The 22142-nt window shown below is 52.3% G+C and overlaps 8 protein-coding genes across 8 annotated transcripts; 3 read left to right on the forward strand and 5 right to left on the reverse strand.

The window, feature by feature from the left end:
• Window positions 1-600: 600 nt before the first annotated feature.
• Window positions 601-2894, reverse strand: PV05_03564 (uncharacterized protein). Its single transcript, XM_013464219.1, has 3 exons — window positions 2703-2894; window positions 2271-2649; window positions 601-2223 (listed from the first exon to the last, which is right to left on the reverse strand). The coding sequence occupies exons 1-3, from the start codon at window positions 2742-2744 to the stop codon at window positions 653-655; spliced, it is 1992 nt and encodes a 663-aa protein (XP_013319673.1). The 5' UTR covers window positions 2745-2894; the 3' UTR covers window positions 601-652.
• Window positions 2895-3176: 282 nt separating this feature from the next.
• On the forward strand, window positions 3177-4634 carry PV05_03565 (uncharacterized protein). Its single transcript, XM_013464220.1, has one exon. It carries the CDS (start codon window positions 3473-3475, stop codon window positions 4514-4516), a length of 1044 nt encoding a protein of 347 aa, XP_013319674.1. The 5' UTR covers window positions 3177-3472; the 3' UTR covers window positions 4517-4634.
• On the reverse strand, window positions 4501-6085 carry PV05_03566 (uncharacterized protein). Its single transcript, XM_013464221.1, has one exon. It carries the CDS (start codon window positions 5668-5670, stop codon window positions 4666-4668), a length of 1005 nt encoding a protein of 334 aa, XP_013319675.1. The 5' UTR covers window positions 5671-6085; the 3' UTR covers window positions 4501-4665.
• Window positions 6086-6355: 270 nt separating this feature from the next.
• Window positions 6356-7392, forward strand: PV05_03567 (uncharacterized protein). The gene is made up of 2 exons (XM_013464222.1): window positions 6356-6856; window positions 6915-7392. Exons 1-2 carry the CDS (start codon window positions 6481-6483, stop codon window positions 7166-7168), a joined length of 630 nt encoding a protein of 209 aa, XP_013319676.1. The 5' UTR covers window positions 6356-6480; the 3' UTR covers window positions 7169-7392.
• Window positions 7393-7469: 77 nt separating this feature from the next.
• Window positions 7470-9907, forward strand: PV05_03568 (uncharacterized protein). Its single transcript, XM_013464223.1, has one exon. The coding sequence runs from the start codon at window positions 7596-7598 to the stop codon at window positions 8808-8810; it is 1215 nt and encodes a 404-aa protein (XP_013319677.1). The 5' UTR covers window positions 7470-7595; the 3' UTR covers window positions 8811-9907.
• PV05_03569 (uncharacterized protein) lies at window positions 9893-12801 on the reverse strand. The gene is made up of 2 exons (XM_013464224.1): window positions 11435-12801; window positions 9893-11383 (listed from the first exon to the last, which is right to left on the reverse strand). Exons 1-2 carry the CDS (start codon window positions 12565-12567, stop codon window positions 10234-10236), a joined length of 2283 nt encoding a protein of 760 aa, XP_013319678.1. The 5' UTR covers window positions 12568-12801; the 3' UTR covers window positions 9893-10233.
• Window positions 12802-13134: 333 nt separating this feature from the next.
• PV05_03570 (uncharacterized protein) lies at window positions 13135-16020 on the reverse strand. The gene has a single exon (XM_013464225.1). It carries the CDS (start codon window positions 15935-15937, stop codon window positions 13364-13366), a length of 2574 nt encoding a protein of 857 aa, XP_013319679.1. The 5' UTR covers window positions 15938-16020; the 3' UTR covers window positions 13135-13363.
• A 208-nt stretch (window positions 16021-16228) lies between these two features.
• On the reverse strand, window positions 16229-19572 carry PV05_03571 (uncharacterized protein). The gene has a single exon (XM_013464226.1). It carries the CDS (start codon window positions 19254-19256, stop codon window positions 16413-16415), a length of 2844 nt encoding a protein of 947 aa, XP_013319680.1. The 5' UTR covers window positions 19257-19572; the 3' UTR covers window positions 16229-16412.
• Between the last annotated feature and the right edge of the window lie 2570 nt (window positions 19573-22142).

Here is a 22142-nt window from a genome sequence, read left to right on the forward strand (position 1 = left end):
CTTGGTGAGTAGCCGCACTGTATTGCACCGTGTATTCACACTTCTAAGTGCTCTGCCGTGCACTTATGATCTACTGACGTGCGACAGCGATGTATACACCCGTTGACAAATGTATACTATATTCGTCCTGACGGTCGACAGGATGTTATACTGCATAACAAAAGAGCCACGGTATATGCCCTGGACGGTCGACAGGATGATGTACTGCATAACAAAAGAGCCACCGTATATGCCCTGGACGGGCGACACCGCCCTATATCGCAGATCAGCAGAACTGTGTTTTATGTCCCTGGCGTTCGACATACCCTTGTCTTGCCAAACAAAAGAGATAACGGAAATATGCTTGACGAACGACAAGATGCCAGACAGCGTAACAGCAGAGCCTTACTGTTATGTGTCCAGCGTTCGCCATACCCTTCTCTAGCGAAATAAAAGAGACAACGGCAATATGCTTGACGTACGACAGGATTCTCTATCCTAGGCTAGCAGAACCGCCCTCGATATGCCTGAAGCACGACAGCGTGCCAAAGCCGTGATTAAAAATACCCCCTTTGATGTGCCAGACGGGATACAGAAGGTGAAAAATGAATAGGAAAACATCGTATCATTTCATGTCTCATACAGTGATCATAAGCCAGCACCTAGGTACTATCTAAGCCTGAACCCCAGACATCATAGCCGGAGGAGTCTGAGGCGCAGTACCCTGACTTGCTTGCAAATTCTCCAGCAGCTCTTCTGACATGCTGTCCAGCTGATCCTCCTTCATACCAGTCGCAATAGCCACCAACTTTCTATGCTTTCCAACCTTTTCACCGGTTCCGGCCTCGCCCATCAACTTCGCAATCTCTTGCACCCAATATCTTCGCATGGCTTGTTGTTGGTTCAACTCAAGGGCCCAGGGCAGTGATGCACGTATCTCATCTGCGGACAATGGTTGAGGGTTGGCGAAGCGGAAGGCTTGTGGGTTTGCTTGTTGGTCCTGCTGGAAGATCTCCTGTTGAAGAGTGCTATGCTCCTTCTGCTCCAGCAATGACTGCATATCACTCAAGCAGGCTTCGTACTCCTGCCGCAATGCCGGAATTTTTGAAGCATCTTCAGCCTTGGCCATTAGAAGGAAGGTCTCCTGTCGGATCTTGTGTCTCTGAGTCTCGAAGTCGGACAAGGCCTGCTTGGCTTCGGCTATTTCGGTATCCTTTTCGCTCATCTGTGAGTCGTACATATCTGCCAGCTTGAAGCTACCCTCATCCATAAGTGGTCCGATCTTATCGAGAACCAAGGAAGCCGCGCGTGAAATAGCGTCCTTTTGACGTTTGCGTCGTGCTTGTTTGGCAGTGTAGGATTCTCCAGCTCTTGGAGGAGACGAACCCGGTTGCTGCAGGCTCTCCTTCTTTTCGCGCAGAGCTCTTAGATATTGGTTTGCAGTCTCGCCTTTCAAGTTCGGGATCTCGCCTGCCTCTGGACAGTGGTTCAGAAGGAATGTTGCCACCTTTACACATCCGTTACGAATGGCGCAGAGCAGTGCTGTATCGTGATTTTTGTCGAGTGAGCAAAGAAGAGCTTGGACGTAGTTCGATCCCATTTCTTGCATCTTGTTGATCAAGACTTCGCAGTAGTAGCGTGCACAGCTCCATTTCCCTCTCAGACGTGCTGATTCTGCAATATGATGGAAGACGGTTGCACCATGCCAATCTCGCTCGATAATCGTCCCAGACAAGGCCTGCACGATTTTAGGGAAGGTTCGCTTATCATAGTTGTTGGTGAACAAGACCGCACGAATCAACGGAGTCTCTCCACCACTTGAATTCTGAGCATTAGGAGTGGCACCTCTTGCCAAAAGATCACGAGCAATTTGCACGGCGCCCATGGCACAGGCCCAATGAAGCGCATTGTTTCCGAGATTGTCAATAGGCCTGTCAACATCGAAGTTCGCTGGGGGTTCTGGTGGTAGAATGTGGGAAGTGCCATCATCGTCGCCAGCAGTGACAAAATAATCCAGCAACTCGTCACCATACATAGTGTGGTCAAGATCTGTCGCAGTCACCATTTGCTCCTCAAAGTCACGTTGTTTGCGCTTTCTCGATGCCGCCGAATTTTGTGAGAGAGGTAGAAAATCGTCATCTGCCATGAACGATGCGGTCTCGGGAGAAGGTTCTCGGCTTTCGGTCGCGCCGTTGTACTGTGTGCTGGCTGCCTCGAAGGTTTCAACAGGCTGATAGGGTTGAACTGTACGCAATTAGCTTGGGCGAAGCCAGTGAACAAGGCTGACTGACCAGGTTGTGAGGCGACCTTCTTTGCCGCAGGCTGCTTGTTTTGCTTAGGGCGATTTGATGCAGCAGTGGTGTGCTTCGGGGCGGGTGGAGGGCTTCGGTCGCCAGGGACGAAATCGAAAATGGCAGAGATGCGAGAGAGGACCCCATGCTTCTCGGCGAGCATACGACCTTCAGTGAGCGGGATCCATGTGCCTTGATATTTGCCATAACCACCCTGAATCTTCTCATGGACACCTTTCTGCACTTCTCTTTCTAGGATTCTTGTTCTTGCGGGTTTATCGAAACCGGCGATTTTGAGGATGTGAGTGGCATTGACCCATTCGTCAGATCTTCGTCGCATGACATGGTCATTGCCGATCTTGAGCTCGTAGACGGGCACCTGCAGGCCCGGGTCAGTCTATGTGGGGTGCGGACAAAGGAAGGGGTACGGACATTGCTGTAGGTAGCAGAGTAGATATCCTTGTTGCTCGTCATCGCAGTGAGAGGGAAGATGCAACAGTAGAGACAGTGGATGCACTCGCTTATGGTTGACCATACGCTTGTCCCACTTGCGACCGTTGGGATCTGTGCTGTGATAGGATTTTCAATAAACGCGTGGTCGCAGTCTGAACTGCTTGAGACGCGTCCTCAAAAGGGAGTTTACTTTACGCGTAGATCACTGCCCAGGAACGACTTAGCGGGGATAGTGACTCAGCAAGGCTGCACATACTCACGTGAAGTCTCAGCCTTGTCCACAATGCCTCCATAAGCGAGATCGGCGAAGATCGGAGCGGCTGCTTTTCCTCATCTGCCACTTCCGCCACCCCCAAAGAATTACATTGATCACGTGCGCGGTGTCTTTGTAATCGATCCTCACAAAAATCTTGCTGGCGTCATTAAGCCTCATGGAAAAATGGAATACTGTGAATACCTTACATAACTCCCTAAGATGGGACTTGCAGAAATGTAATCAAAGCCATGTCTTCCCCAATGAGGTCTGTGATGGTCCTATCATGTCCTTCTCCTTGATATTTCCGCTTTCAACGTCATTATTTTCGTGACTTTTCTATCGCTGACACAGCACCTTTCTAACACCCAATGTTCAACCATATATATTGAGTCTTGATCCTTCACCAACATCAGCATCAACCCCGCAAGCCTCGTTCTTCACCTGATAGCAATCTGCCTAATCGAAGTCACAGTACGTTCGAAGCCTCTGCCCCATGAGCGCGGCCACCGCCGTAAGATCTATCCGAGCGTCTTCCCCACTCTACAAAAGCGCCCTCTCCCCACGCCTTTCGTCTTCCAGTCACTCCGCATCCAGATTCTTCAGTACCAGTCACTCGCGCGTTGCCGCCAATATGACGACCGGTACCTTCAAGTACATTGACCGCACCTCCTTTGTCGACAGCGACGTTCCTTTCGTCAAGCCGTGGGCGAAAGTCGACGGTCCAGGTTACTCCTTCAAGCTCATCGACTACCAACGCCCAGTCGAGAACCTGCGCGGACAAGAGCCGAACTTCACGACTGACAATTCCGGTTTCGCTGTCTACAATTATCCCGCGCAAGAGAAGTCCTTCACAGATGACGCTGCGGTCCGAGAAGGGTACTACGCCGAAGTCGAAAAATTAGTCCGCGACAAACTCCCAGGCGTGAAAAAGGTGGTAATATTCGACCATACAATTCGCCGTCGGGAAAAGGCCTCACCCCGTCAGCCGGTGCAGCAGGTTCACGTCGATCAGACACCCCGTGCCGCTGAGGCCCGTGTGCGACGCCATTTGCCCGCCGATGAGGCTGAAGAATTGCTCAAAGGCCGCTACCAGATCGTTAACGTCTGGCGACCAATCGGCCACAAGGCTTCAGACTTTCCACTGGCGCTCATTGATTGGAGATCGACCTCGCCGGCAGACTTTATCAAAGTCGATCTACTCTACCCCAAGAGACAAGTAGCGAACAATGACGACGACGATCGGGGCAAAGAAGTTCTACCAGATCCCAACTCAGCCAGTTCCACTGAGGGTTACGAAGTCAAAGGAGAGACCTATAGCGTGGCACCCAACGAGAATCACAAGTTCTACTACATGAAAGATATGACGCCCGAGGAGGTCATGTTCATCAAGTGTTTCGACTCGCGCAGCCAGATCATGGGCGGCAAGCAAGGTCTGGCCGATGGCACTCCTCATACAGCGTTTGTCGATCCACAAACCCCAGCAGATGCTCCTGGACGACAGAGCATTGAGGTGAGATGTTTGATCTTTTACGAATAGACGCTATCTTCACGTATATTTTGTGAGCGTGTCATTTTCGCCTTTATCATAGCTGGCGGTGGTCTCGGAGTGGTCATTCGGTCTATATACATGGTCTAAAATATACATATTCCGTACATTTTGCTCACCTTGCCCAACGTGCCGACCTTCTAATCCTCGTTACCGACCTTGATCACAACCTTTCCCCGCGCTTTGCCTGATTTAAAGCGTTCAAAAGCCTGGTCGTATTCATCCAGCTTCCAAACACTATCCACCACAGACTTTACTTTCCCTTGATCTGCCAACTCGGTGACTTGACTCAACTGCTCGCCAGAAGGATGCATGACGAAGAACCGCCCCGATACCGACTCGCTGACCCCTTCTGGCCGATCCAGCACGAATTTCCACTGCATATCCGCGGGCGGGACGATCGTAAGAACCTGGCCGCGGTCCTTGACAGCATGCCACGCTTGCTCAAGAGACGCACCGCCCGCGCAGTCAAAGACCAGATCGACCTTGCGCGAGGGATCTTCTTCAGCCCAGGTGCTGATATTGGTCGTCTTGTAGTCAAGCACTTCATCCGCGCCCAGGCTGCGGACGAAGTCGATGTTGGCCGTGCCGCACGTGCCGACCACATATGCGCCAGTGAGTTTGGCGAGCTGGACCGCCCATATGCCGACACTGCCTGACGCTGCTGTAATGAGAATGCGAAGGCCGGGTTTGGCTGTCGTCTCAGTGGGTGTCGGAAGTCCGAATAGTTCAAACAGCGCCTGCCACGCCGTCAACGCACTCACCGGCATAGCGGCAGCTTCGGCGACGGACATTGTTTTCGGACGTAGGGCGAGTTCCTCATCGTCCGACACGGAGTATTCCCTCGCACCGCCACGCTGAGGGTAAGTGACGCGACCGTAGACTTCATCTCCTGGTTGGAATTTGGACGAGGATGAGGGAGAAGTCACCACACGCGCCGCAAATTCGACGCCGGGCGTGGAGACGGTAAGGTCGTTTGGGCGCGGCCACAGGAGTTCGCCATTCGTGAGGCCTACGGCGTGTATTTGGATGAGGTATTGAGTTGCTGAGGGCTTGGGAAGGGGTGTCGAGGCCAGCGAAAGTGTTTGGTCCGATTGGTCATGGAGAAGGGCTCGCATCGTGCTTGGGAGGGTAGCGGTGGACATCCTTACAGCTTTACTAGGCTTTATCTTTGTTTGAATGTGGCTTTGGAGGCAGTACGGTGATGAGCTGTGGTGCACATCTTGACGAAGTAGCTGATGGCTTCATATAGTTGTTGAGAGAGACTTGCCTCGTATCGTATCCGCGAGTTCTCCCTTTGTCAGATACGTCTTCTCCCGTCGGCAAGGTCAACCTCTGGCACGAGAGCCTTGCCTGTCCTGGCCATGTTGCTTCTTTGGAGTTTCTTCACGAACCTTTGACTCCGCAGCAAGTTGCTCATGTGCAACGAGGACTCAGCATGTGGCGATGGCCATCAGCTTCAGCAGCGCCGTGGCGCACCGAAACTGAGCTTTCGGACATTGCGAAGACGCGAAGGCCGTTAGGTCAAGGTACAAGAATACGAAAAGCCAATGAGTCGAGACGGTATCTTCGTAAAATCGAGAGGTTGAGACGTTAGCTCGATTAGTCAGAGAGAAGAAGTCGGCGACCAACGTTGATTCAGTTCTTGGCCTCACTTAGCCTTGGGTGGACGACTCCGCGGGAAGACAAATGACTCATCTTGACTAGAGCAGTGCCAACTGATGCTGTGACTAGTCCTGTCCAGGCAGGTATCAGTAGCTACCTAGGTAAGGTAGCATTAACAGCTATATCACAGAGTACAACTACCATGCTATCACTGCACAGATAGGCCAGTTCCACGCCAGGCAGTCGTGAAGGCGACGGAACGCCTAAAGAGCCCTTCGAATGTTGAAAGATTACTGGTAGGACTATCTCGTAGGTTCCCTCTCCCCTTTCTTCCTTTCAATACGAGCACAATGCCTCTTGTTCTCCGACCGGGCGAAGATGACGACGCCACTCGCATGGTCGAGATCGAACGGACAGCTTTTGCCGACAACAAGTTGACTCCATTCCTGTTCCCGGGCCCATTTCCAGCCGATGCCCTGGAGAAGCGTGCCGAAGGACTAGTTGCCCAGCGCCAAAACGACCCAACAACACGATGGGTCAAGGTCGTTGACACCGACACCGACGAGCTCGTCGCGTATGCAAAGTGGAACATTATGAACACACCAAAGGATCCAGAGCCGGGCCGACAAGAGTTCGGCCCGGGTTGCAATCTCGACATGTGCAAGGAATACTTTGGCGGGATCTATCGGAAGCGAGCTGAGTTGATGGGCGGCAAGGCTTATTGCTGTAAGGGCTCATCCTTGATCTTCTGCACAGCCATGTTGACCGGTTTTTGCATCATCAGTGCTCGATCTCCTACAGACTGATCCCAAATATCAGGGCCGCGGCGCCGGTGGCATGTTGATTCAATGGGGTCTTGACATGGCCGACCAGCTTCGCATCCCTGCCTATCTCGAATCTTCTCCCAATGCTCACGGGCTGTACTACAAGTACGGATTCAAGGACATTGGGCAATTCACGCTGGATCCAAAGTGGAACTATGGTGATGCCGATGGGACTATTTATTTCATGATCAGGGATGTCCCGGAGCCCAAGTAGGATCTCACTGCACCACGGTAGACCGGACAAGAAGCGCCTTTCGTTTTCCAGTACATGACATCTTCAGACGCCCTTTATGATGCAACCAGATAAGTGGCTCAGTCCTGAACGAAAAGAAGATCTAAGCTGTGCAAGGGGTTATTTTTATAGAGTATTTTTGCCGATGCCAGATACTAGGAGACCAGCAGTTGCTTAGTGACGTCAAGTTCCAGGAATTATCATCAAAACGGCAAACAGCAGATATTCTCTAATTACTACCTGCGTATCTTCCAACCATTGCTTCATGTTCTCCGATATGCACTCCCATTGACTTCTGTATGTCCTTCGAGTTGCACTAATCCATCTTCACCCCTTGATAAAAGTCTGCCTTGTGTCTTCATTGTATTGCTGAGCTGAGCTTTTGGAACATTTTCGGGTTCAGTTCGACATGTCCTCCAACAACTTCGGCGTAACATGGAGGAAAGCCCTCGTCAGCCTTCCACGCCTTGTCCCAGATTTTGTCTTGCGCTTTACATCCCCAGAGGGACCGCATCCGGTAATCTTCGACATTCCTTCTCGTGACTCTCATACAATCCCGGTCTATGTCTTCATCCCGCCCCACCGGAATCCGCATCATCACAAGCCAGCCTCGCAAGGGACGCATCTCAAGGAAGCATTGCACCTCAGATTCAATCCCGACGATGAGGAGACGAAACTGCCTGTTCTCATCGACTTCCACGGCGGCGGATTCGTCCTCGGATCATGCCAGGAACAGACGCCCTTTTGCGCCAAGATGTCCCGGGAGCTCAATGCCGTTGTCATCTCGGTCGATTATCGTCTCGGCCCGGCCGCACAGTATCCCGCTGCACACTGTGATGCGGAGGATACGGTCCATGCGGTCATCGATTCAACTAAGCCCGCATACTCGGTGCTGAGGAAAGAGATACGGCAGGCTCTCGAGAAGCAAAAGCGCAAGGACATCGTCCTCGACGAGAAGAAGATTGCCTTTTCCGGCTTCAGCTCAGGAGGGAACCTCGCATTGAATATGGTTTTGAGCATCAAAAACGACCCCACCATCAACACAGACTGGTTGAGCCCGGCGCCGTGGGATTTCCCGAACGACATTCCCGTTCTGTTGTTCTACCCGTCCCTAGATACTCGACTATTACCCCACGAGAGGCCCAAGCCTCGTGGATACGACGCACCGAAGACTTTCGTTGAGAGGTGGAGGATCGAGGCCGAATTGATGCCGACATACCTTCCAGCGCCAAAGAGTGGCCACCCCAGAGCAAGTCCGGGCCTGGCAGATCTCAGAGCGAAGAAGGACGGAGAAGTTGCAGGCCTGCACCCCAAGGCGAAGATCATGCTCATCTTGCCGCAATTCGATACTCTGCATCATCAGAGTATTGTCTGGGTGCAGAAGGTGCACGAGCAGGGCCGTGGTGCAGATTTGAGCGTCGTGGAAGTCAACGGCGTCGTCCACGGTTGGACACAGTTTCCCGATTCATGGCTCGATGATGATAGCAGAGGATCGAAATGGGAGATTTTCGACAAAGCCAAGATGTTCCTGGAAACCTACTGGAACCCTGAACGGAAAGACATGGATATTGAACTCGTCAACAGTAATGAAGGCGGCGAGGTACAAATGGCAGGGGTATCCTGAACACCGTATTGATATGAGCAATACAAACGTGTCCTGGCGGGGTCTGTGACGGTGCGCACAGCCGCAAAGCGGCACCACTGTCAACATCAATATGGGGAGTCATCAGTCCCGCGCAGGAGTTGGGTACAACAATATCAATCACCTCGCGACCTGCCAGCCTTTCCGGTTCTGGCGGGCGTTGCCTCGAAACCAGCATGCTGGAGTCAGCTCGTCAAGGGAATCAACTCATGCATACCGCGCTGCGTGGCACAGAATGGAAACAACGACGACAGCGCAACCCGGCAAACCTTCGATGCGACAACGAAAAAAAAAAAACCTGCACTTCGCCCATACGGAGCCAAGGTTCAACAACGGACGACATGCGGATCTAGCCGACCAGACAGACCGCACAGGGGAACAGCCATTGCCAACGTTGGAGCGGGTGATACAGTATCCCATACGACTCGATCCCGTGCCGTTGCTTCAGTCGTGCATAAGTTGTCCAAGTGATGTCCCTAGCCATCCTTCAGGGCTTGCTTTGTCGCGCCACTCAGCCAGCTTGAATTGCAGGGCCTGACAAATTCAACATCGGCAACTTCTCCGGGGATTCTAAAATGAGATACCACGCGCCATCGCCATCGCCATCGCCATCGAGCAGTCACCGGTATCCACCAGCTGTACGGAGAGTCTACCTCCCGCTTGGCTTGCCAGAAACTCCTAAAGCGCTTGCAGGATAGGAGACAGTGACATGAAGCTTGTGCCTGCAGTCTCAAGTTACCGTACCAGCGGATGACGAAGATATGAAGACTTCAGCATCCCCTCGACCAGGATCCTCTGGTAACATATGGTATATATGATGAGTGCTATCCTTAGGCTCCGACGACCCGTGATATGGTGTCCTCACGAGTTCTAGACCGATGCATGTAAAGGAATCAGCGACCATCGACCGTGAATACCGACTTGGATGGCCCAACGGCAGAGATTCAATCCGAATTGCTGGAATTGATAGACGTGACGAGCACCGAAGGGTTCGTTGGTATCTCGCAACGATTCCAACATATTGGATACATACCTGTACGGAGTACATACACTGATCTAGACAAGCCTGATCATTATTCGATATCTATAGTCCTGCTATGCAGAGCTGCGTGAGTCTAAGTCAGCTCGCCTGCCGTGCTTTCTCGCCCACTGCTTCCGGGTGAGCCGGGCAATTCCATACCCCGAGACCCTTCGAAGGCGTGGCCATTACTCTAAACATTCGTCTTCGTAGATATATAATGTGTATGCGGTCGTGTGGACCCTGAGACTTTCATTGTACCCTTGATTCTTGATCCTTGGGTCCTCCCCACGAGCCCGTGACAGCTTCACACGCTCAACAATGCATTGCACTGCACCGCACAGTGCGAATACCACGACCGCACTCCAGCGTCGAGTCATCAGTGACTTACTTCCCATTCCCATTTCCGTTTCCGTTTCCATTCCCGTTCCCGTTGCCAGTCGTCGGTTTGCCCTTTTTGGCCAAAGCTTCCTTGCACTCATCACAATACCACTTGGCGCTCTTGGGCACGCTCTTGAGACCAATACATTCGAGATGGAACCATTGCCGCGGGCAATCGGGCTTATCGCACGCCACCATCTCCCCATAGCTCACGCCTTGACAGTAACAATACCGCTCTTCGTCCTCGCCATCGTTCTCTGCGTCCATGTCTGGGTCGTTTTCGACGTCGTCGTCTTCCTCGTTTTCGAGACCCCCGCCTCCGCCAAGCCTATCCGAACCGGACGGCGTCGCAGAACTTGGCGCGTCGTTTTCGTCTTTTGTCCGCGCATTCGGTGCACTTGTTACCACCGACGTGGATGGGCCAAAAACAGACAGACTGCCATTCTTCTTGTGCGATCGCTTCATCGGCAAACCCTTGGGCGAGAGCGAGTCATGCAGGCCATGGTCCTTCATCCTCGGACGAGCAGGCCGTCGCGATTTAGTAGAGCCATCAGCCCTGCTGTTCCCATTCGCAGACGCGCGATCCGACTCGTCTGCCTCGGCAAAAGTACTCACGATGGGCGTAGAGGTCTTCGAGGCACGTCCTCTTCCCACACGCTCGTTTTTGACTTCGCTCGTAAGCAAAAAAGGTGTGAGACGAGGCGACGCCATGAGTTTGGCCGACAACTCTTCGGCATCGCGCCTGAGACCTTCCTGCTTGCTGGTCGGCCTTTCCAACAGAAGCGCACCACGTAACGATGGCTCGCCGTTCGCGCCATTGATGGCTGGCTCATCCTCAAGTAACCTGTCTCCTTTATCTGTCTTTGTCTCTTTCATCGTGCTCTTGACTTCATTTGCAGTCTTGCCAGTCAAGGCGGCAACACTGTTCAATTCCTGCGTGTTCGCAGTCACACTGTGATTGCCGTACTTGGCAGAAGCAATAGACGACTGCCGCCCTCTTGTAGTTTCGATGTTCTGCGTCGAGTTTTGTCTTCCCCGTGCCGCAGCGGGTCGAACAGCTGAAAGTGCTGGACTGCGCTTATATCCTTCTTTGCCAGTTGTCCCGGCAAGTGGTGAGGAGGCAAGCTTAGGGGAATCGTGATTCTGGGCATTGATTCTGCAGACGGTCAGATTAGCATGGACCGCTCCGCGAGGGTCTGGTACATACCTCTTCCTGGCCACCGTCGTTGGCTGCGAGGCCTTCCTCTTCTTCAAATTGTCCTGCTGTGAGTTTTCCCTGGACATTGCAGGTGCACGGCCGCCTAGGGCACTACTAATCGACCGCTCCATGCCCGCACCTCCCGCACCTCTGTCTGGTTTCTTTCTCTTCCCCGCTCCAATGTTCGATATCCCCAGGCCAGGCGGCTCCGGTCCCAGCTCGGCAACACGCTTCTTGGAACTTGGATGGGTTTTCCGCGCTGGTGGTCGTGATTCGTCCAAATCTGAATCAGCATGGTGAACAGCTCGTTGTCTTTTAGCCTGCACATCGTCTCTTCGGGTCTGGCTTCTGGCCGCGACCTCGCTCTCTCCTGGCCGTCCTCGTGGTGCCGGCTCGGTGGGCTTCTTGGTTGAATTTGTCTCGGTGTATGCCCAATGCTTCAAACTCCCCAATCTTGCTTCTTCTGAGATTTCTTCTGAAATGTGTGGCCAGATGTTGTCCAGTCGCCGGATGTGCCTTGCCACTTCTTCGTTGGCATTGGCGATGACATGGTTCTTTTCATCCATGGTCTGCATGATCGCGATTAAATTTTGCCGCAAAGCATGGTGAAGGTGTCTGCGCTGAAGGGAACCCGGATCCGTTGAGCGAGCAGAAGCAAGCGAGGCTGCGTCCACAGAGGCGCCTGCGACACTCTGGACTTCGCTGCTGTTGACAGGATCATCACCAGTCACTGAGGGGGCCAGACTTTGCGCGGCGAGGGCTGTCTCGTAGGATGTCGCCCTCGTATCAGCCAGACATTGTTCGAGTATATTTTGTAGTGACTCCTCGTTCGCCCACGCCTTCGCGTCCACCTCCTTGAGCAGTGACTGGTGCCTGCGAAACTCTCGTGGTAAAGCGCTAATGGCATCTGTGAAATGTGTGATGGCAGGATACATGCCGGGAGGATCATTGCTATTCAGGGTTTGATTGTTCGTGGCTGTGACGGAGGAGGATAGTAGTGGGAGGCCACTGTTGGAGACGAGGGAGTTCTGCCGGAGTGAGGACCCGACGATTTTGGAGGTTCTGCCAGGGTTGACTCGACGAGCAGACGGACCGCCTCGTAAGTTCGAGGTGCCCAGTGTTGTTGTCATGGTTGTAGACATCAAGGTATGGTGGTAGACGAGGTGGGCGAAGCTGTCAGTGTGCGATCAGCAGGGTCGGCTGGGATTTTGTTCGGAGTGGAAATTCAAAGCATCGGCGGCTGGAAAATCAAAACAACAGCAACAGACAGATGCCAGAACATGAGTAGGTGCACGACATTATAAGAAATGCAAAAAGTGAAGAGTGTTGCGGTCTAAGAGGTCGGTCAAGAGTGTGAATGGAAACGAGATGGAAACGAGACTCTGCGCAAGGCGATACAACTGTATGCGCGCGATCTCCCCCCCAATTGCGCAGTTTGACCCATCAAAGTGTCGCTCCCCAATCGGCCTGTTGGTGACATCAACCCCGATTTTCGAGCAGAGAAAAAGGAAGAGTCTGACGGACTATATTTGATGATTCTGGTGGATCTTTGTGATCTTACGAGGCAACGTCGTACGTCAGACACACCAGTTTTTTCCAGGCGGCTGGTAGGAGCGGCCATCACGTGCCAGTCCTCAAGTACCTTAATCAGCACATGAAGCAACACAATATATCACCTTCAACCTCATCACTACTGGTTGATGCCATCGCGAGGACGAATTCATCATATTGGACAATCGATACACACTGTCCTACCTATGCCACGGAAACCAATAATCACACCTTTACACCTTGACTCCCAAGTGACGTTTCCAGGACAAACATACGCCAATGTCATCAAGTCATGACCCTCTTCCCCTTCGACGACACAACCACTCCGCTTAACGGTGTCTCACCGAGCTAATTAGCTTGCCACACACAAATCTCTTTGGTCCAGTCTCAAATCCAGTCAACATCAGCCTTGGGCATTTGCACCTGACCAAGACCCACATCCAAGGCAAGCTGAGGAGGCTCGTCGGTCTTCTTCTTGATGGGACTCTTTCGTGGACTAGCAGCTTCGCGTGGTGGTCCTGCCCTTACATCCTCGGTTGGCCAACCATCTGCCTTTGCTGCCGAGACCCAACATTTCAATCCTTCATGCACACCTCCGTAGAATTTCTCCTTGCATGTGCGCAAGCTGCCACCCATGACCTTCTCAAATCCCGACTGTCTGAGGTCTTCTCGCAGTGCATTTCGTTCGGCTGATGTTGGTAAAGCAGCAATAAGTCCGTTCAGCAGATCCAGATGAATAGCAAGATATTGAGTGGCTTCCCACTCAACCCCACCGACGTATGGAGCGGCAGGGTGTGGTGGACGGGGAGCCGGGAAATGTGCTCGAAAGTATCCAACGGATTCGTCGGCCCCCATGATAGGAACGACATTGAGGTGATGGAGGAAAATCCAGAAGACTTCCTTTGTGACATTAACAACCTCTTTGCACCAAACGCGATATGGTCGAGGGACATGCATCTGAGAAACAAAATCCAATGGCTGTTTGCCGTCTTCCGGGCCTGGGTCCTTCAGGAGGCCGAGAACTGTTTCTGCTCGTTCTTGGATCTGCTTCTGACTACCATTGACGACAGCAGACAAGTGAGCAAACAAAAGCGAAACTATCACCCCTCTTGTATTGAACTCGGCCGGACCCTTTCGCTCTGGATCAAACAACATGCCCAAAAGAGCCGGGAAGAATTCCTTTTCCACTTCCTGAAGTCGACGTAGAGCAAGAGACGTCGTACATAGGCCTTTGAGACAGAGCAGAGTCTCGTGAAGGAGACTGTCTTCGTGCTCTTCCCGCCACTCAATCTTGGTGATGCGGTAGTACAGCTGCACAAGCTCGTCCATGCCTCCTTTGGTTACGAAATGATCCGTCCAGCTGATCGATTCATTCCGCAACAGGATTCGCAATTTGTGCAACTTGCTGACTTCAACCAGCTCTGGTTTTTGTACTTCTCGGAGATAGTGGATAAAGTCGCCTGGTGTTGAAGCACTGTCTGCTGGGTTCAAAGTTGCAAGTGAAGCAGTCGACGCCATGGCTCGTGAGGACGTCGGTCGGGAACTCGCCAGGTCCGCTGACTTGTTCCTGCTCTTACTACGAGATCTCGATGATGATCCTGCTCCCTCTTGCTTGGTCGGCGAATTTTCGTCGCGTCTCGACAGTGTCAGAATACGGCTTCGAGGTCGGGATCGAGAGCGAGATCTCTTGCCCTCCTTGCCGTCGTCACCTTCGCTGCTTGGCCGCTCATTCTCCTTCTTGTTGGGACTTCTAGCCGAAGAACGAACTTCTGATGCATCCTGGCAGGCAGAATTTGTTGACGAACCGCTGCCAATTCGATCTCCCTTCATCAGACCGGCTTTCACGTCTGGTTTGAGACTTCGCATGTTGTCGCGCATATTCAAGGGTATGTTTAAGGAGTCTAACACCTTTTCGAACGCGGTGTCGAGTTCTTGAGGGCTGAGAGGTGGCGTAGTTCCAGTGGTTATACCAGCCGTCTTGCGGTCGTCCCGACGACCCTTCATGTTGAAGCTTTGGATGGCTTCGAACACCCGTGATCCTCTTTTGCCTTTGTTGTCGGCCTGAGACGATTCCGACGAGCGAGTCGAGAGAGGAGGGCGCTCGACCGGGGTTGACGATGAGCTTGGTCGGCTGGCATTCTGGTCTCGGGTCAGTAGCTTCTTCAACTCAGGCTGTGGTTCATCGTCGAGGTTTTCCGTGAATATGGAGCTTCTACTAGACTTGTGCTCCAGGAATGGTCGCTGCGGTGGCTTGTAATCCACCGACGATGGGCTGGCGGAACTGTAACCATAAAAATTTCTCTGCTCCGAAGGACGAAACTCCGAGTAGTCTTTCGGTGTATACAATCTGATCTCCTCCTCGATCGTCCTTCTCTTCGGATAAAGCATGATGCCGTCTGGGCTCTCAAGTGGTTGTGTTGCAAACTGTGACCAGATCGGAGTCTCAGCTGGAGTTTGACCGGACGGTGCTTTGTTTTCTTGACTGTGTGATTCTTCCCGGAGATCCTTCTTTGATTTCCTCTTCAGCAGACCCGTCAAATTGGTGGCTGATTTGGTCTTCTTAGGCTTCTTCTCTGCCACTTGTTCTTCCGTCGATGAGACAGCGTCACATGCGAGACCCTTCTCTTTGCCTCGTATGAATCCTTTCAATGACACAGAGCTTCCCGTCTTCTTGTGCGCGGGACGTTGAGAGGATAGAGGCTCATCACCAGTCTTGGTAGGAATTCTCTTCGGTGGTGGAGGGCTGTTGATGTGTCGCTCGCCGAGGGGACTCGCAGAATTGGCGGCGTCACGATCTGGCTGTCTTTGAATTTTGCTAGGACTGCAATTCTCTTTTCGTCGTCCTCTCAGCACGTCTCCAACCGATGGGGCGCGGCTATGGTTCAGTCTGCGCCCTCTCTGTTGAGGCTCGTTATCGGCGTCTTCGAAGATTTGGGCAACTTGGTGAACGGTTGGACCCATGGCGAAGGATAAAGCATATATTCGGGCACGGTGCCTAATCACATACACCTCATCATTGATACAAGAGTACGACGTGTTCGAAGCACGGGCGGCAGGATGGTCTATGGTATGCAATGGTCAAATGAAGTTCGGCCATGGATTGTTTACATCGCCCGGGAGTCGCGCCTGCCACGGCAACCAGGGCCACCAGGTCATTCCTTGGCATGCCTCATTATCACGAATCTTCCGCAAGGCATTCGAGCATACACCAGTGACACCGTATGGAGCTACTACTTGTACGTGCAGGATCTCGCCAGAACATGGGTTTACACTGATAGAACATTGTATCATCTTCTCGTAATCATACAGTCTCTATCCCGGTCATCCTTTCCAATCATGGAGACCTGGACAGCTCTCGCCTACTGACCAGAAGATACGCGCCACCGAACTTCCAATCCAAGCCGGGCAGTCACCACCGCTCCAATTAGGGAGGTTACTAGGCGATACTCTGCCGCCAGCGATCAATCTGCGCCCTTTGCTTCGGGTCAAGAGGCGGTCCCATCATAGGATCTTGGATGTAGGGTTGGTTGCCGTAACCATATGGATAGCCAGCCATGGGTTGCTGCATGTGCATTGGGATCGGGGCACCGTAGAAGCCCGGTGCCACTCCGCCAAAAGTCCCATGCTCAGCTTGGTTGTTGTGCTGATAGAAATTGCCATAAGAATTCATATAAGCGCCGTTGTGCTGAACGTAACCCCAGTTAGGTGCCTGGAATGGCTGCGAGCTCAGCTGCGGGAACGGAGGGTTTTCGTCGACGATCAGCAATGGTTTCTGAGGATAACCACTTCTTAGGCCAGATCCCTTCGATTCATTGGAGACCTTGCGATCCTGGGCGCCCACCGGATGAGCTCGCAATACATCAGCTAGGCTGTGCATCGATCGCAATCCCGGTCTTGTAGCACCGTCGGCGCTATTACCGCTGACCTGTCTACCATTGCGCAAAGCTTCTTCTTTGAGTCTCTTCCGTCTCTGGCCCAAGGTCTCCTCAGCATCAGGGGTCTTCGAAGGCTGAGGAGCGCTTCTGTTGACATTAAGACCCAATTCTTGGCTCAGCTCTGCTGTAAACGATCCTTCAGCGGCCCTTTCCTTTTCCGCTTTCATTCTTGCAGCACGCTGAGCTAGAGTCTCATCTTCCCCTTCAGACACAGGCTCTTCAGAAAGGCCGGGCACATCCCCAATGTGTGGAGGGTCCGCGTCTGGTTGCATCGTCTGCAACGGTTCTCCTCGCAACCTTGCGCGTCTGTGGCTCAATCGCTCGTTGTCTTCCATTTCTCGCCTCTCAAGAAGCCCGACAGGTCGATGAGAGTTGAACGTCTCTAAGCGGTCTTTCTCGGGGAAAAGAAGGCCAAGAGGGACATCGTCATCGTCAAAGTTTTGCTTGTTCGCTTCATCATGATCTTCCCATGCGAGTGTGACATGTTTGGTCTTTCGAGCTTTTTGCTGCAGCTGAGTAACTGCATCAAGCTCAAGCAGGGTCGAATGCATGCCATTGGGAAAAGCGTCTGCGGCAGTCCTGTTGCGTTGTTTCTGTTGCGCCTTGCGCATTTGTAGTTCGGCAAGCAAGGTGGTCGGGGCGCTGAAGAATCCTTGAGAAGCGACGTCTTCTGCATCTCCGCCATGATCCGATATCTCATCTCCGTCTGGGGCTATAGACTGGGCCGCTGCTCGATCAAGGTCGTCTCCACTTGCATACTCCTCGTCGTCCAACATAGTCTTGGAGTCTCTGGACTTTGTGCGACTCACTCGTGCTCCAGTTAGTCCAGTGCTCGACCTTCTCGTCTTGAGCATCGTACTCAGTGAGCTTCGGCGCTTCTTTTTCTTATCCTCTGTCGGTGGTATGCTCTTGCGTGGCGATCCATCTGGTCCATACACCTCTTTACCTAGATGGCCAGCAATAGGATGGTCTGTAAATGCGCTAACTGGAGCATAAGCAGCTGCATCAAGTATGCTGTCCAGAGTCTGGATAGCAGAACCGTTCTTGAGCTGCAAGTCCTGCGTGACACTGGCCTGCTCAAAGAAGGCGCTGGCACGCAGTTGTGGTGGTAAATTCAGCGAACTCCTATCGCCTGGCACCTTGACGCTAGCTTGGTCTGCCAGCCATGGCGCTGACTTGCGCAAATCATCGGGTATTGCGGACAGACCTTGAAGTCGACGCCTTTCTCGCTCACTCAGATCCATCTTTGACAATCTTTGCGGCAGGTTCAGCATAACAGGAACTGGTGCAGGGTAGTAGATCATTTGCTCGCCCGGTTGTGCTTCTCTGTAGACTTTGGAGTCTCTTGCAAGTGGAGGCTGCTGTAAGGATATACGTCGAGATATTGACGCGCCAGAGTTGAAGTGGACACCGTCAAAGTCATTGAAAGCTGCTTGGGCTTGCCGGTAGGTATCGTTCGAACCAGAAGTGGGTGGTCTCTCTTCTTGTATGGAGCCATTGGAGTCGGCAGACGACTGGACAATATCCGCCTGTTCGGGGAGGACAGAAGTAGCTGGATCGAGGGGAGGTTCTGGAGGTGTATGGTCGCGACGGCTACCCTTTGAAGAGTTGCGTTCCAGGTTGTGTTGGTGCGGCCAGCGTCCCGAGTGTATCGAGCCTGTAGGCGAGGTGATGTATCCTGCCGGTGAATAACCCCCTAATCTGGCTGTCTGATTTACTCCAATGATCGAGTTTGACCACGAACTGGTCGAGAATTGTCTGTTGATTGACGGACGCAATACATTGCCCAGATTCGCAGGCGCAGACGACTGTCGCTCGACCCGCTTCTGATCTAGTTTCATCTTGTTCAATTCCTCTTCCAGACTCGATGTCATGCTCAACCGCTCGGCACTCTCTTCGAGTCTCTCCACATTCTTGACCAAAGCCCCTTGCAGGGCATGTAGATCCGGGGTCGGATGATTTAGAGGAAGGTTTCGGCTGATGGACGCGGTTCTGATTGGAGGTTCTTCTGACTGGAATGTTATTGTGTCGTCTTGTGCAGCCGCGTATTCCTTCATACCCAAACCCAGCCCGTGCGGCGTGGTATTGGGTTCCTCGTAGTCGTCGTCCTCCACCATCTCGTATGACTGCGACGAACTGAGAGACTTGAGGAGATTTTCGACCCCTACAGCACCCGGAGCGGTCTGTGAGACACCCGAGCGGTCGCCATCACGCGATATATGGTCAATGGACACAGATAACGGAGGGCTGGATATTTCGGGGAGGGTATTGGCATGCAGGGTCAAGTCGGGGGATTGGCCGTAGATGGCATCGTGCTCAGCCTGTGAGACCGCAGCGTAGGCCATCACCCAATACTGACAACGCAGACCGGCGAGCGAATGAGAATGGTCATGCAGTGAGCTTGTCGAACGAAGGAACTACACGTGTAAGGGTGAGTAATCCTTGCCAGGCATTGTAAGTGGCATGCGGAGGACTAGTGGACGAGGTCGCGCGAGTGGATTCGCGGAATCGAGATGAAGAAGAGTATTTGGGGAGGTGCGAAAAGCCAAAAGGCGCGTGGGAGTCGAGGTGTAACAAAGGAAATGCAACCAGTGCAGAGGTATGGAATATAACAGACTGTTAAGCCAGAGAGAGAGTGTCGATGTTTTGCGATAGAGAATGGGCGATCGGCGTGGGAGCCAGCAGGGCGCAGATAAGTTTGGGGCTTTTGTTGTTTTAGGCATGGCCTGCGATAAGTGGCCGCCCAAGTTTAGGTGTGGATTCAACGCCTAGAGAACGTATCCAGCGCCTATCTTAACCAAGCTTAGCTCCGGACGCCAATCATCGGCACCGCCAGCACCTTTCAAGCCTCCAGATTACCTGCTGTACCATCCCCGCCAGTCAGAAGGACACCATCAACACCTCCATCAAAGGCTCGCGAGACACCAATTCAAGCACGATAACGATCACAAGTCCCCATGTCAAATGTTGAGGTTGTTTCAGCTGGAACAACGGCATCAACGACAGCACAAACAATAACGGGCTCTTCCGTACAACACACACCATTGTCGAGAATTTCAATAGTCTCTTCTGACAACCACCCGAAATGCAACAGAAGAACATCATCAATTCTGGTCTTGTGCCGAACTACCGTACTGTGTATCTCTTTCGCCAGTTGGGCCAGTTACCAGGCACACCAATCACCATCTCGTAGGACCCTTGTACTTCCATTCTATCCGTTTCAAGTGTCCACTCGTGCCACTCCACCACCACCACCACCAGCGCCAACGATAACAAATGCGCTACAGGCGATCGTATCTCAATAATTTTGCGGATGGCACATGGAGGACTTCCGCAACCGCGCAGTGAAACGTATCGATCTGTGGCTTACAGTAATTCGGACAAGTGTTACAGTCGTATCTTCAATCGGCCGGCATGAGTGTCCTTCTCGACGAGTTCGATGCATACTGACCGTAAGAAGCCACAGTCTTGGACTAACAGAGAGACTTGAGAAATTCAGCCTTGCAAGATGCCCAGCTCCGTGCATTATATAGCAGTGTGGCATCGAAACAAACGATCGGTCCTGCATCAGAGGTTCGGAGGCTTTGGTGACGAAACAGCCACCAATTTCAGAAGATGGCCATCCTCTGCAGATAAGGTAAACCATGAAGCTTCACTTCATCTCGCTACTTATCACAAACAGCCAGGGTCATATCTAGATCTACACCGACAAGTTATCTTCCTGGAGTGTACTCCGTACCGGGGTGTCTTCCTGTGCTCTGCTGAGGCGAGAATATCTTGAATCTTTGACTCCTTGAATCCTTGCTTCAGCTGCAGCCGACATGCTGCTATTCATGTCATTCAGCATTGCGGAGCTTGGCTTGCCCCCAACTATCGAACTTTGGGGGCATGAATGGGGCCGCAAAATGCTCCAAGCTTATGCCATTGCCCACTCGTACGGGACAGGCGATCGAACTCGTCTACATCAAGCAGAAGCGAGCATCTGCACTACCCTGACCTTCTGCTGGCTCTTACCGGCTATCCTTGGTCCAAACGTGTTACTGCGCATTGGCTCACGAAATATCTATATACGTACAGGCGCAAGTGCAACCACTCCAAATTTCATATATGTAAGCACTGTAGCAGGCACACATTCGCAATCAGGAAACGATTGCGACAAATCCCACGCACTTGCTTATCCAGAATGACCCAATAATCAATCATATTCAACACCCGTGCATTATCAATAGCCCGGCATGGCCACAGGAGTCGATGCTCCAGGCCAGAACCGACATCTTGAAGCCACTCCGGTGCACTGGCCGCGGGCGCTTTGACTCGAGTGTCTAAAGACAGGATACACACTTTTGGAATTCAACCATACACCACAACAATGTCAACGAGTGATGCAGTTCCCCGTCATGGGAAATATATCCGAGATACTTGTACTACGGTTTCACGGGTAAATCATGTAATGGAACTCGCTTAGACGGGGTGACAAAACAGCTGCCGCGTGAATCGTCCAAGGAGCAGTTGAACCTCGTATTGAACACGGGATGCTCCTACCACATAAATTGTCGTCGCTGCTGTTTGTCGTCGAATGGCACCTTAGCGCCGAATTACACGCGTCACTCATAACACTATATAGTAGTAGGTCAATCGAAAGACAACCGTGATCCCAACATAAAGCCTGGTGCTGTAAGCGTCTGGCATTGTCTCCGGAAGCGGTACTCACAATTCTACTTACACCCGATATAGGACTTCGCTCTTATGACTCGGGTGTTCTGTCAGTGAAGGCTGACAAGCAATCGTTCCTTGTTGCGCAACAAGAAAGTCTGACTATACTGGTGCCGAGATTTTCGATCATCTACCACTTCGCGGCCCATCGAGGCGGTTTATAATAGTGCGATTCGATTATCGTTTTCTTTTTTTAAAGCTTGGATTGCTCCTTTATCTACACTACCTTTTCGGGATCACTAGTCAATGCGGCTTAGAGCGCATTGCCATATTCAGCTCCTTAAACCCTGTGTCAGGGATAGGGCTCGCCGGTGCAACTAATGGGTGCAGTAAGATGGTATTGCCTATCTATAGGCGCAGGGTGGCGTCGACTTCCAAACGCTAGCGAGCGTAAGTCGATGTGTATGCGGCGCGCATGCTATATACCACCAGCTAGGTTTCCAAGTCAAGCCCACGAAAAGATGTACTTGACAATGCTACCATCCGCCCAAGAGCTAATAGTCCGAGAGTGAGACCAA

This window comes from Exophiala xenobiotica (assembly GCF_000835505.1).
Source record: "Exophiala xenobiotica strain CBS 118157 unplaced genomic scaffold supercont1.2, whole genome shotgun sequence".
Taxonomy (NCBI): Eukaryota; Fungi; Ascomycota; class Eurotiomycetes; order Chaetothyriales; family Herpotrichiellaceae; genus Exophiala; species Exophiala xenobiotica.